Source organism: Narcine bancroftii, chromosome 1, assembly GCF_036971445.1.
Source record: "Narcine bancroftii isolate sNarBan1 chromosome 1, sNarBan1.hap1, whole genome shotgun sequence".
NCBI classification, from domain to species: domain Eukaryota; kingdom Metazoa; phylum Chordata; class Chondrichthyes; order Torpediniformes; family Narcinidae; genus Narcine; species Narcine bancroftii.
This window is the reverse complement of record NC_091469.1, coordinates 58,875,501-58,890,542: the sequence shown is the minus strand read 5'-3', so window position 1 is coordinate 58,890,542 and position 15,042 is coordinate 58,875,501. Positions and strand designations below refer to the sequence as shown.

The following is a 15,042-nucleotide window of genomic DNA, read 5'->3' as shown; positions in this document are numbered from 1 at the left end:
CAAAGGGTAAGTATCCAATTCTGTGTATTGATTGTGAATAATCCACACACATTAGCTTCTTGTGTTGGTGGGTAGAATCTCTACCACTTGGGCTTGCCATGGTTATATGCACGTCTCATTTATGCATTCTGAAAGTGATTGGCGAATTTCCTCTGCAATGAAGTCCTGATCATTTTTGCTCAAGCATCTTGATTTGGCAGCAATTGGTTTACAGCTTGGTGGAAAGTTTGGAAAAAGAGATGGCTCTTCTATTTTTTGCTGCTGTCAGTACACAGCAATGATCAACACCATTCACCGTGGGCTCAGACAAGGGTCCTCCGTATTCACATTTCACACAGATGCTGACGCTGTAAATCCTGGCCAAGTACTGAGTCTGAACGTAGGTCTGTTACAGAGTCCAGAGAACCCCAAAAACAAATATGCACCACAACACTGGGTTACTTAAACAAAAGTTGGTTTTAATTATATTTGAATAAGAGAACAGAATTAAACTTTAACATTACTTAACCTACCTAACTACTTAATCCCCCCTCTAATACTAAGCGCAGGTGTGTGTAATGCATATTTAAGATGAGAAAAGTTCTTTGGATCTCAGTCCAATCTCACTGGTTGCAGGCAATTCTTGTATTGTGCACAGAAGTTAGCTTTAACAAAGTTCACCAGTCTTTGGTGTTTAACAGGCAAATGGTTTCCACTCAGGAAGGTTCTTGCTGGTTTTCAGAGAGTGATTCCTTTTCCAGGACATCCACAACTGATTCCTTCCCAAGCAGTCTTGCTGACGAAACTTGCCCCCTTCAGGCTTCTCCAGATTATCCTCTTTCTCTCAGGTCACCTTTCACACTGCCAGTCTTCTCTTTTGACCAAAGTTTGCCAACAGATTTCTATCTCTCTCTCCTCTCTGTTTCACACCCTCTCTCTCTGAGAGCAAAACTCTTCTCCTCTGCCTGCAAAGATCACATGCTCTCCCAGGCAAGCTGCTGTCGATACTTTGTTGCCTCCTGCAAAAAGCATTCTGCAAAATTCCGGCAAATATTCTGTTTTAAAATGTATGTGTATGCAAGCTGCTCTAACAATTCCTCCCAAATTACCTCTAAATACTCTGTCACAGGTCCTTCAATACACCAAGTTGTGTGGCAGTGTATGGCTGGGTATTAAGATTAAGAGTTAGGTCAATAAGAACATATCCTTAGCAACTAATGTTTAAAGTTTTCTGAGCCATCGTAATGTCTTTACTGGATGGGTGAACCTTTAGTTTTAGTTCCCGCATGACTTTCTCGCTAACGTAACTATCAGTGCTTCATGAATCCAATAGAGCACTTAACCTTTTACCATTCACAATCACAAAGGTTGCAGCTTGAGCAAATCATTTTGGCACATTAATAAGTGTAGCCAATGCCTGAGAATTGACCACTGGTGGCTCTATACTTGGTGAAGACTTGGATTTGCACACCCAGGTATAATGCCCTATCTTGGCACATTTATAACAAGTAGCCTCGGGTGCTGAACAGTTATCCCGTGAATGGTAAGTGAAACCACAGAAGAAACATTTCCATTTTTTATTATAAGTGGCAGGTACAACTGGTTTTCAGGCAACCCTGTTAAAGAATCCATCTCATATACCTGCGATACCTGTAATGGTTCAGAATTAACTACGGTAGCTGGATGGGCTGCCAGGGTAGCATATGCGTCATTATTGTTTTGAACTATGTCTAACACAGTAGCTTGGTTATAAGCAGTCGGTAAATCCAGTGTTTTATTTTTGAACAGATGCTGGTGAGGCAATGCCAGCGATGAACACATCACACATTGCCTTGTTTCCACTGTTACAGAGTTCTGTGTTGTGTATTGGCCTATGTATTGTGTGGTTTTGTGTTGGAAGGTGGACTGCTGAGTGTGGGAGACGGACTGGGCATGTGCAAAAGATGATCTAGAAATTTCTGGACTTGGAAGACAAACCACCACTGGGTGTGGGTGTGAAGTGGAAGGAGACCCAAGCCTGAGTAATTGTCTGGGAGGCAGTTTGGAATGTTGGGCATTTTAAAAGGGATGAAGATTCTGAAGGCAGCCAGAAGGATCCGGACCAAGCCATTCTTCTTCTCTCTCCTTTCTCTCTGCCACACAAAAAGACCACTTTGAATTTTGTGCTTTCTCTCTCTAAAAGATCTTTTGGCTTCAGTTTACCAAACAATCTGAATTTTGTTCACAATCTTTACTTTGATTATAATTGAAGTTTTGTGAGTCTTATGTGTTTTGTGTTTGTTTTGTGTCTAAGTTTTTTTTCTGTGGGCTGGTTGGAAATATAACTTAGACATTGATTACATATGTTATATTTAGGTTGGGGAATTTAATTGTTTTATACTGTAATAGAAATTTGTATATTAACCAGTGGGCATTGTTATAAAAGGGGGGATTTTGAATTAAAGTTTGAAGGTGAATTTTGTTAATAAGGTAATTGTTCATCCTTACCCCTGTGTGATCTGCCTTCTTTGTGGTTGCTGCTTTGATCATCCTGATCTGCACTATGATCTGGAAAATTACAATTTCTCTCTTCAACCCCCTGAAGAAATCATCTAACAATTCTGCTGCCTGGTAGCCAGTAAATAGGAACATAGGAACATAGGAAATGTCACGAAAAGAAACCTCACTGGGAGTCTTCACATTTAAACTGTCCAACTTAGAGATAGCTGAGTCAAAATTTTTTCATCCTTCTTTGTATTCAAAAACGTTGTAACTCACACAGCCTAAGTGTTCTGAACTTGTTTGGTATCTTGTCCCCCATCGTCATCAACTAGTTCATGAAAATCATAAGCCAGTGTCACCACTCCTTGGAACTTGTCGGTGAACTGGGGTTGATGTCCAAGTACTTTGGCCTTCATGCCATCTCCATGTTTGTCAATTAAGTTGAGTAAATTGCTGTGAGAATGAAAAGCTTGGTGGCTGCTTTCCAAGCTTCATTCAACTTAATTGTACAGTTACAGTTAGAATTTAAAAGAAGGTGCGAGGCAGCAGCTGGAAGCTGATTCAAGCAAGAACAATTAATAATAACTTTGTAGTTTTACAAATAGCATCAGCATTCCCTCAATAATGAGAATTGTAAGACCATGGTCAGTCTTTTGTCTTTTTCTATCCTCTTTTTCTGTAACCCAAGATTAATCAAATTTCAAATAGATGACTTATTAACTTTGAGTGACAACAATCTATTTGGGACCATCATTCTAAATGTGTTTCAATATTTGTATTGGTTTCATCAAGTAAATGTGACCTAGGTACATGATTATAAATTAATAATATAATAAAAATGATGTCAGGATCATAGTTTGTCTGCAAATATAGATATACATGTGTCAAGGAATTCTTCATTTTAAGTGTCTTCCTGAGGATCATATAAGCCACATGGTCCAAAGTTTATATTGTCTACAAAAATAGTGAAATTGATATCAGTGGGTTTTCCTTGTGCCTTGTAATGTTCTATTAACTCTGGGGCAGCTCAATAGGACAACTGGTTAGTAGAGCTCCTACCTCACAGCTTCAGCCACCTCCAGTACTGTCTGTGTGGAGTTTACATGTTATCCCTATAACCATGTGGTTTTTTTTCCTCTGGGCACTACAGATTCTTTCCGCTTCCCAAAGATGTGTAAAATTAGTAGATGAGCCAGCCACTGAAAATTGCTACTACTGTGTCTGTTAGTAGAATCTGAGAGGAATTGGTGTGAATATAGGAAGAATAACATGGGCTAATTGAAGATTAATGCAAATAGTTGATTGGTGGTTTTCACAGATTCAATGGCGATAAGGGCCTGGTTCTATGTTGTATCTTTCTGTGTCACAATAATTCTATTACTTTGTATTTAAAAACTCCACCAACATTGATCATGAAAACAAAATTCATCTTTAATTATACATTAGACATTGAAATAAAGGTTTGAAATAAACCATAGCAGTAAACATGTGTGCCCAGAAATATACTTGCTTTATTAAATATTGAATACTTCAAGAAAATTCTACTGTTTTTGAAAGAAAATCCAAAGCAAAATTATGATTTGCTATGTTCTCTTAGATCATAACATTTATCTCTGTCAAGTTACAGTAGGCCCTTTCAAACTGCTGTGGAAAATGGGGTTAACCGGGCAATTTGCCTGGTTAGCACCCCAGTTGCATGGCAGTTAGAAAGGGTTTAACTTGGTCAACCCCGTCAGAATCCAACCAGGTCCCTAACCTCCCTTATAGATAGTCAGGGAATCTAGTTAAACTTACCTAGGTCATCTCCACAAGAATTTGAACAGGAAAATAGCTGACCTTCTTATTCCAGTGATGTCAGTGCTTGCCTGTATCACCGGGTAGCCAGCTTCTGAACATGCGGCAGTACTTCCGATGAGTGCGTGATGCATCATCACAGGGGTGGGATCCCCCTTAAATCGCTGCATGGGAGATTATGGGAAGACAACCATTGCTCTGCTGCTTTTTGAGCCGCCGAGAGCAGCCCTGAAGGCCGAAGCGGCCCAGTGAGGCTGTCACAGCCCACACCAGCTGCCCCCTGACAGCTCCCAGCAGCTCCTTCTGCCCTGCCAGGGAGATGGGTCGTGAGCTGACAGCATCATCAGCCCACCCCTAACCAGCCGCTTGCAGCAGCTGTACATTCTGGTCAGGTGGAGGAGCGCAGTGCTCCGCCAATTATCCTTCCTCAAGAAGGGTTGGAATTAGTGCCTCAGAGCCAGCCACAGCGCATTCAGAAAGGTGCATCTTTAGGCATAAGGGTGAAGAACATCCGCCTTTACAGACGGGTGTTTTCCCTGCTTGAAAGTGCCTTGTATTTCGCACCATCACTCATCCTCCTGAAACAAGGAGGTGGGGGGTGTTGATAATTAGGACAGTATTTTTTTTCCAAATGTAACATTTTTTTTTAATCCAGTCAAATCCTCTTTTGTACTGATTTTTTTTTAACATTGTCTCATTCCCTAATGTAACCTGTATTACCATGAAATCATGTAATACTCCATTTAAGATGAGTGATAGGGAAGACAAAACAGAAACATTTGCAGAGCTGTGTGAGATGGCCGTGAATGATGAAAATGGCTGATTGATCACGTCTTTTTGGCAGTCCCCACACCACAAACTAACTTGTGGATTCTAAGAGTTGTTTCCTGAGCTGGTTGAGGAGAAAAATTTAATTCAACATGAATTCCACTAAATCTGCCACCGCAACCTACAATGCACTAAATTTTAATTCAACATGAATTCCACTAAATCTGTCACCGCAACCTACAATGCACTAAAATTTAATTCAACATGAATTCCACTAAATCTGTCACCGCAACCTACAATGCACTAAAATTTAATTCAACATGAATTCCACTAAATTTTGATAAGGTGACATTTGTTATTGCAGGTATTCCTCAGCTGAAATCAGGAGGCAATGTTTCCAGCAAACAAACCAAGCAGCCATCAGTTACCAACGCCATACCTGCGGCTGTAGTTCTCCCTCATTTCAAGTAGTAAGTACAAGATTTTCTCCAGTCATATTCGATTTCTGTTTCTAACATCGGTTTTGCTGACAGTAGTTTACATAAATATTTCTTATCAATATTATTTATAGACTTAGCAATGTTAAAATCAAATAATGAAAACCACATTAACATTCAAAGCCTGAAAAAAAAAAATTCCAGTACTCTAATTTCTTCTGTCGAAATCAAAAAGTGGAAGTTATTTTTTTGTAAACATTAGGCCCACTTTTTGTAGAATTACAATTGTGGAAGCTCTCGGGTGTTTCTTTTCATCAAATTGATGTTGTTTGAAACTTTCAAAGAAACAAAGACTACCCAAACCTCTGAAAATACTTAATTAAAAAATTGTTTGTAAAGCATAACTGAAGTGGGCCAATTGATTACAAGGAGAGATTTCCACACAGGTCAGAGAGAAGAGATCAAAAAGGAGCTTCAGCTGACCAATCGAATCGAATCATGATTTGTCAATAGGAGGAACAAAAAAATGTGAACCAGGCACAAGTGAAGTGGCCATTGATTGATCTTTCAGCAATCAATGTGTTATGGGCCCAGAGAACTGGAAAATTGTAAATGTCACCCCACTATTCAAGAAGGGAGGGAGGAAGCAGAAAGAACTGGTGTCAGTAGTTGCGAAGATGTTGGAGTCATTTGTCAAGGATGAGGTTATGAGGGTATTTGGGGGCACATGACAAGATAGGCAAAAGCCAGCATGGTTTCCTTAAGGGCAAATCTTGTTTGACAAATTAATTGGTATTCTTTGCGATGAGATGCAGTGAATGTTATGTATTTGGATTTTCAGAAGGCCTTTGACAAGGTGTCGCACATGAGGTACTAACAAGTTAAGAGCCCACAGTATAACAGGAAATGTACTAGAATTGGCTGATTGGCAGGAAGCAGATCGAAATGCAGGGATCATATTGTGATTCACTGCAAGTTACTAGTGGTATACCACATGGGTCAGTGTTAGTGGGGCCACTTCTTTTTATGTTGTATATTAATTATTTGGATTCTGGAATGAATGGTTTTGTGACCAAGTTTAGCAGGTGGAGGCAGGTGGAGATGCAGAAATTGTTGAGGAAACAGGGAGGTTGCAAAGGTTTAGGAGAATGAGCAGAGAAGTAGCAAATGAAATACAATGTCAGAAAGTGTATGGTCATGCACTTTAGTTAAAAAAAATATAAACAGACAGACTGCATTTTTCAAATGGCAGGAAATTGAAAATTGACAGATGCAGAGAGACCTAGGAGTCCTTGTTTTAGATAGCCTAAAAATAAACGTATGTTGAGTCAGCGGTGAAGAAGGCAAATACAATGTTGGCATTCATTTCAAGAGAAATAGAATACAAGAGCAAGGATGTGATGTTGAGGATTTTTTTTTTAAAAGGCACTGGTAAGACTTCAATTGGAACATTATGAGCAATTTTGAGCTCCTCATTTAAGAAAGGATGAGCTGATGTCGGAGAGTGTGTAGAGGAGGTTAATAAGGAAGATTATGGGAATGAAATGGTTATCATATGAGGAGCATTTGACAGCTCTTGACCTGTAATCTTTAAAATTTAGGAGAATGAGGGGGGTTCTCATTGAAATATTTCAAATGTTAAAAAACACAGACAGAGTAGATGCAGAAAGGTTGTTTCCAATGTGGGAGAATCTTGGACAAGAGGTTTGGAGGGTGTCCTCTTTGAACATAGATGCAGAGAAATTTCTTCAGCCAGAGTGGTAAATCTGGAATTTGTGGCCATAGGCAGTTGTGCAGGCCAGGTCATGGTCTGTATTTTAGGTAGAGATTGATAGGTTCTTGATTAGGCAGGGTATCAAAGGTTATGGGAAGAAGGCCAAGCTGTGGGTGAATGGATCAATTCATGTTTAAATGGAGGGGCAGACTCAATGGTCTGAATAGCCTATTTCTGCTCCTATCTTTTATGGTCACATGGTCTAATTCAAGTTGATAGAAATAGATGTGTTGACATCGAGAGACGTGCGGCAGATGTGCTGTTCCTGAAGTAACATTTGGCCTCACCCTGGGAATGGATGAGGCTAAGGTCAGAAATGTTTGAGTGGGAATGGGTGGCAACTAGGAATTTTGGCTTGAAAACACAGACAGAGCAACAGATGTTTATTGAACTGGTCATCCAATTCATATTTGGTCTCACTGATGCAGAGTAGGCCACATAAAGAGCACCAAATACAGTGGATTAAATCAGACAATGTTCATATAAAACGTCCATTTGTGGCCGAGGGTGGGGGAGGAAGGGAGATGTAGGAGATGCAGGGACAAATGTGAGAAGTGGGTAGGGATGGAGAGGGGAAGATGTGGTTGGTGATGGGATTGCCCTGAAATTAGAAGCTTCAGAGTATAATGCATCAGAAGTGGAGGCTGGTAAGGTTGGAAGTAAACCTAGAAGGACTGGACTTCAGGAGATTGTATCTTCTGCCTGAAGGGAGCAGTGAGAAGAGGGTGTGATCAGGTTGATGGGAATCCTTTATGATATTGAGAAGAGGGTGTGATCAGGTTGATGGGAATCCTTTATGATATTGAGAAGAGGGTGTGATCAGGTTGATGGGAATCCTTTATGATATTGAGAAGAGGGTGTGATCAGGTTGATGGGAATCCTTTATGATATTGAGAAGAGGGTGTGATCAGGTTGATGGGAATCCTTTATGATATTGAGAAGAGGGTGTGATCAGGTTGATGGGAATCCTTTATGATATTGAGAAGAGGGTGTGATCAGGTTGATGGGAATCCTTTATGATATTGAGAAGAGGGTGTGATCAGGTTGATGGGAATCCTTTATGATATTGAGAAGAGGGTGTGATCAGGTTGATGGGAATCCTTTATGATATTGGCTGTCTTCTTCAAGCAGTGTCTCATATACAATCTTCAATATAATGGACTTAGCAAGGTTTGCCACAAGTTTCCAAACTGTGCTGTGTGATGCAACCTTCTTTCCACAATTGCTTCACCAAATGAAGACAGGTGCATGGGCCCTCAGCTTCCTTATACTTATCCTAAAGTCCACAATCAGCTCTTGTGTCTTATTGATGTTGAGAGGAAGCTTGTTGATGTGGCACCACACAACCAGTTTCTCTATCTCCATTCAATTTCTGACTCATCATTACCAATTATTTTCCCACCAATGGTGGTGCCATCAAGCAAATTTATAGATTATGTTGGAGGTAAACTTGGCAAAACACTAATGGGCATAGAAGGAATATAATAGTGGACAAAGCATACAGCCTTGAGGTTCTCTTGTGTTAATAGTCAGTGAGGAGGAGATCTTTCGTCATCATAATGTGGAAGTCTAGGGATGCAGATGAAGAGAGGCAAGTAAGTAATCTTTAACCAGAGGATACTTTGCACCACCTTTATTAGTTTATTTTGAATAAAAACAACACAATACTGCTCTAACCTCTCAACACCACATTCAAATCCAGAATCTAATACACTGATTGAGTCTCAGCTAAGGCTCATAAGGAACGGTGTCTCATTTGCCAGACTGCAGTTCATCGACTTCAGCTCAGTATTTAATACGATCATTTCCCAGAGGCTAGTGGAGAAAATTTTCTTGCTCAGATTCAAAAATCCTCTCTGTGACTGAATTCTGGATTTTCAACAGAGAGACCATAGTCTGTCCGGGTCGGTAGCAGAACATTGAGCACCATCTCGCTGAGCACTGGCGCACCTCAGGGCTGTGGGCTTAGCCTGCTCCAGTTCACGCTACTTACTGACCCACGACTGCATCACCAGATCCAGCTCCAACAGTGTCACCTGATTTGAAGATGAACCAACAGATATTAGCTTCATCAGCAACAATGATGAGTCACACAACAGAGAAGAGGTGGAAAATCTTGTGAAATGGTGTGAGAATAACAACCTGAGACTCAACATAGACAAGATGAAGGAGATGATCATAGATTTCAGGAGGACCAGAAATGACCACCCTCTACTACACATCAACAAATCTGCATTGGAAAAAGTGGAGAGCACCAAGTTCCTTGGAGTTAACTAGTGAACTATTGTAGACACTCAACATCTCCTCACTTGTCAGGAAGGTGCAACAGTGACTGCACTTCTGAGAAGCCTGAAGTGGGCAAGGCTACCAGCCACCATTATGTCAATCTTTTACAGGATCGCTTTGGAGAGTGTCCAGAATGCCTGCATCACAGTGTGGTATGGTTGCAGTAGAGAAATGGATTGGAGGCCAATCCACAGGACCTTAAGAATGGCAGAGAGGATCATTGAAATGTCCCTTCCCACTGCCTCCCCACTGCTGCACATAGCATCTTTCAAATACTCCCATCAGGAAAGAAATACAGGAGCATCGGAGTCAGCACCACCAAGCTGAACAACAGCTTCTTCCCATGGGCAGTGAGAATGCTAAATGACAATGGAACTGCTAACACCAGCCATCCAAGATTCTTATAGTTATGAAACAATATTTATTTATTTGTAGATACGAATACTTGTCCTGCATATGTATTGTAGTTGTGTTTTGTATGGTTGGGTGTCCATGTGTTTTGCACCAAGGACTAGAGAATGCTGTTTCATCGGGTTGACCTTGTGCAATTGATAATAATAACTGTGACTTAATGCCTCCTGATCACAAAAGTTAACTGACCATTTCCACCCATAGGTGCTACCTGGCCCAGAATTCCTCCAGTTTCTCATTGTTTGCTCAAGATTCTATAATTGCAGTTTTTGTGTTTCTGTAAAGGTTTTGACTGACTGTGAAAGTGTACAAAGTTGTTCAGTTTGTCCTTGCCACATATGATAACAGCACGCATACCTGATTGACAAAAGGAGATAAATTAACTTTCAACCAAGAAGCACTGATCTTTGAGTGAGATGCTCCATCGCAAGAATCAATAGATGTACACGAGCTTTTGGCATATTCCTGGTTGAAGAAAAGGAATTTGAGCCTGAGCCTGATGCACTTTGAGGGATCCTGTGGAAGGTTGCTGTGCATGAAAAGGTGAGAATGAGGTTCTGCACTGGCAATCATTGCACAGACTGGCTCTTTTACTGCCATTCCAAGGATTAGATACTTGTAATATGCAATCTGAGCCAAGGCATTCAGCCAAGGAAGAGAGAAAAATAATAAATTGGCCATCGAGCAGGAAATGGCCTGATGGGAAATAAATTCAACTCTTTGACCTTGTTCTGTGATGATATCTGGATTCTCTTTAAAAAAGAAATCCCACAATATGTTAGTCTGAATGGAAAAGAAATGTTGACATTTGTTTTAAATTAATTATGCAAGTCAATTTTCCATTTTATTTTAAAGGACGCTGGCTGTTAAAATCATGTTTCTTCTCCATCAGCAGGTGAACAGAGTCAAAACAGTAGGACAATGAGCATATTCTGGGTCACAGCTCTGTTGTTCAAGAGCCATTGTGAGTGTTTGTAATTTAAATAAACAAATATTATTTGTTTTTGTGTTAGCTTATTAACACAATGGGAATTCGTACAATTCAAGCAAGGTTATTAGGTAAGAAGATAAATATCACCTTTGGCACTGTTCTTATAGTTGCAGTACAGCAGATAGCAGTCATCAAAGACCAGGATCACTACCTCAATGTTTGGGAATAAAAATTAAATTATGTTGAGTTTATGGAAGAAAAGGAAGCAGACAGCACTGTGTACACAAGTAAATGCACTCAGAATCAAAATTAGAATTAGGTTTAGCATAATGAACAAGTGCCTCAAAAGTTTTCCTTGCAGCAACAGTACTGCTTATTATAGTGTAAAATTGCCATAAATTAAATTTCCGTTAATACAATATTTAAAAATAAATAATTATTGCAAAACTGAGAAAAAAGTGAGCTAGTATCAAAAGGTTCATCTTGCATTCAGAAACGTGATGGCAGCAGGGAAGAAGCTGTTTTTGTTACAAAAACAGGTTCCTGTACAACTTTCCTGCTGGTAGCTGTGAGAAAAGGGCATGGCCTAGGTGATAAGGGTGTTTGACACACCATCTCTTAAAGATATTCTTAATGGAATGAAGACAAATGCCCATGATGGCATTGGCCCAGATTACAGGGTTTTCCTGACCAGTGCATTGGCACTTCCATACCAGATGGTGATGCAACCAGTCAGAATGTTCTCCATGATATATCGAACAGCACAGTACAGGCCCTTCAGCCCTTGGTTGTGCCGACCCATTTGTTTTTAAAGTACTAAACCCTCCCTACCCTGTAACCCTCTATTTTTCTTCCATCCATGTGACTGTCTAGGAGTCTTTTGAATGCTCCTAAAGTTTCAGCCTCCACTACCATCTCTGGTAAGGCATTCCAGGCACCCACAACTCTGCATTTATTTAAAAGAATCACCCCTGGTCTCCTCTAAACTTCCTTCCCTTCATTTTGTATTCAGGTCCTCTGGTGTTTGCCATTCCTGCCCTGGAAAACAAGTGTTGGCTGCTCATTCTATCTATGCCTCTCATAATATTGTAGACCTCTATTAAGTCTCTTCTCATTCTTCTATACTGTAAAGAAAAAAGTCCCAGCTCTGCTAACTTTGCCTCATTAAGACATTTTCCAATCTCCTCTGCAGCCATAGCTTCTACATCCTATCTATAATGAGGTGACCAGAACTGAGCACAATACTCTAATTGTGGCCTCACCAGAGATTCTTAGAGTTGCAACATGACCTCTACTCCTGAACTCAATCCCCCTATTAATGGAGCCCAGCATCCCATAGGCCTTCTTATCTATCCTATCAACCTGTGCGGGGACCTTGCTTATCTGGCATCCACTGGAAAATGTAAATCGGAGCAATCACCAAACATATTCTTAATACAGTAGACTATGGGTTGACATAATTTTGTGCTGCATTTGACTGCAACTAATTTCAATATGCTTACTAAAATTCTTTAGCCAAATCCACAAGCTCTGGAAATGAATTTGTGATTAGGAGTGAGCCACCTGTGCTTACTGGTAATGTTGAAGAAGATCTCACTTGTGTGGCATAATTCCTTCAGGGTAAGTCACTGAAAAAAGCTGCCCTGATCTTGAAGGGAAAACTCTGAGTGATATGATAGAGGTGGGATGAAACAAACCCAGACTATGCAGTTGCTGAAGGTTTGGATGACTGGCAAGGCACATGTCCCTGCCTAAGATTGTTATCAGAAACCTTAAATCTTTTTAGGATTCAAAAAAACTTCTTTATACTGCTAATCATTTATTTAAATTACATATTGAATTTTCAAATAAAAGATATACATTTAGATAAACCTAACCAAATAAAAAATGTTTAAACCATTGTTTTTCTGCCATTGAATGGCTTGACCAGCTGAGTTTCTCCACCAGAACATGTTTAGCAATATAGAAAAGGTATGCATCAAGCCCTGTTTTGAAGTATCTTTGTTAACAATTCCACTGTGAGTTACGTTGTCCATGAGGCCTTCCTCAATATAACCTTGAACATGAGCCTGGAATTTTAGCTTAAGCTGAGGCAAATTTTGGGTTAATTTGAATGATTTTTTAAAAATTAACATGACACTGCAAAGCCATATTAAAATACTTTAACAGCTTTTTGCTGAAGCGAATTAAGCTGTGTGCCTTATCTTTATTCAAACGGCACTTCCAGTTTTGTCCTATAATTCTGCAATGAGAGATAACCATCACAAGGTGAATGGAACAAAAACTAATCTACATTAGGTTGAGCATTATCAGACAGGGTAGATAATTGTCAACAATTCAGGTTGTATTTCTTAAGACTCATGGTTTTTGACCCGCTGAGTCCCTTCCATGGATTCTTTCTGTTCTCCAGGTTTCAGCATCTGCTCTCTCTTGTGTCTCAAGGAAAATCGATTTTTACAAAAAATCATACAGCACGGTTGAAGGCCTTTCTGGCCTATGAAATCTTTGCTGTCCTATTACTCCCAATTAACCAACCAACCCCATAAGTTTTTAGAGGGTGGGAGGAAACCGGAGCACCCAGGGAAAACCCACACTGATCAAGGGGTGTACGTACAAACTCCATCCAGACAGTGCTGGATTTGAACCTGAGTCATTGGTGCTGCACTAATAGTTTTGCATTAACTGATTCACTAACAGGTTGCTCAAAGAGTGCCAAATATTATCAGGTTTTGTGAGAAGTTGGCTCTGTGATGAGGATAATTTGAAAGGATTTGCATAATGATGATTTCAGATTAGCAGTTCATTTATGTATAGATCGTGAGATTAAAGTGGTGAAAGAAGAATACGAACTGTTTCAGCATGTGCTACGTGCATGTACAAGTTAAATATTACTGGAATCAGATTTTATTAACATGAAGAAGTCGTGAAATTCTGTGTTTTGCAGCAGCGTCAAAGAGCGAACATTCCTATAAACCACTTTTACAATAAATCTGATGGCCGTGGAGAAGAAACTGTCCTTGTGCCGCTGAGTGCTCGTCTTTAGGCTCCTGTACTTTTTTCCCGATGGTAGCAAAGAGAAGAGGGCATGGCCTGGGTGGTGGGGGTCTGAGGGATAGAGGCTGCTTTATTAAGACACTGCTTCTTGACTGCATCAACATAGAGGCTCAAAAATGTATTATGTCAACCTGGAAATTGGAAGATAATTTGAAAATACAACTATGGTATATAGAAATGAATAAATGTATTCCATTAGAAAAAATAACAAATAGTTTAAGAAATAATATTGAAATATTCAAACAAGTATGGGAGCCTTACATTAAATACAATAGCGAAAACCTACCGGGGACAAACATTACCTAAGTTGATGGAAGGAGAAGGAAAGAAAAGAATGGACTCAATAGAACTTCTGGTGTATTTTTGTTGAATGACAACATTGTCTGACTGGCTTAATGCAACCTAGATTGTATACCTAAAATGGATGAGGGGGGGGGGGGTGGGGGGGTGGCTTGGGAGGAGGGAGGGGGGGGGAGAAAAAGTCACTGTATATGTGTGAAAAAGAAAAAGTGTGTATCATGGCTAATGTGATTTATGGTGTGAAAAATAAACAATTAAAAAAAAACAAAAAAAAAAATTTAAAAAAAAACATAGAGGCTCCAGGACAGATCCTCAGAGGTGTTAACATCCAGGAATTTGAATTTTTGACCCTCTCCACTACTGAACCCTGACTTTCTCCTGAAGTCCACAATTATCTCATTGCTTTTGCTAACTTTGAGGACAAGGTTGTTGTTGTTACATCATTCAACGGGTTAATCTATCTCCCTCCTGTACGCTTTCTCATTGGCGTTTGTGATTATGCCGATATCTGTGATGTTATTGGGAAATTTGTAAATAGCATTGGAATTGTGCCTGGCCACACATTAATGGGTGTATAATATGTAGAGTAGTGGGCTAAGCATGCATCTTTGAGGTCTGCCTGTGTTGATAATCAGTGTGTAGCATGAATAAAAGCTCTCACGACTGGAGAGAGAACAAACACTTTTATTAGCTTATAACTAAGGGTAGGGTTCAACAATAGTCTTCAGAAGGGCTCTGGGTTTAGGCAGGAAACCAGGGTTATATGTGCGCAGATGGGGGCGGAGCCGGAAGGTGGGGCCAGCCATCAGCACAACACCCTACCAGTG

General features: G+C 40.0%; 1 protein-coding gene across 4 annotated transcripts in view; it reads left to right on the top strand.

Annotated features, from left to right (window-relative positions):
* dock8 (dedicator of cytokinesis 8) overlaps window positions 1-15,042 on the top strand; it is a 259,931-nt gene that overhangs the window by 67,804 nt on the left and 177,085 nt on the right. For 3 of the 4 annotated variants that reach the window (XM_069927656.1, XM_069927641.1, XM_069927639.1), the window contains exon 2: window positions 5,387-5,492. In XM_069927656.1, the coding sequence (XP_069783757.1) occupies window positions 5,387-5,492 (106 nt within the window). Of the gene's footprint in view, window positions 1-2,095; window positions 2,235-5,386; window positions 5,493-10,822; window positions 10,895-15,042 lie in introns of those variants that run through there. The other variant, XM_069927643.1, reaches the window with a different exon arrangement.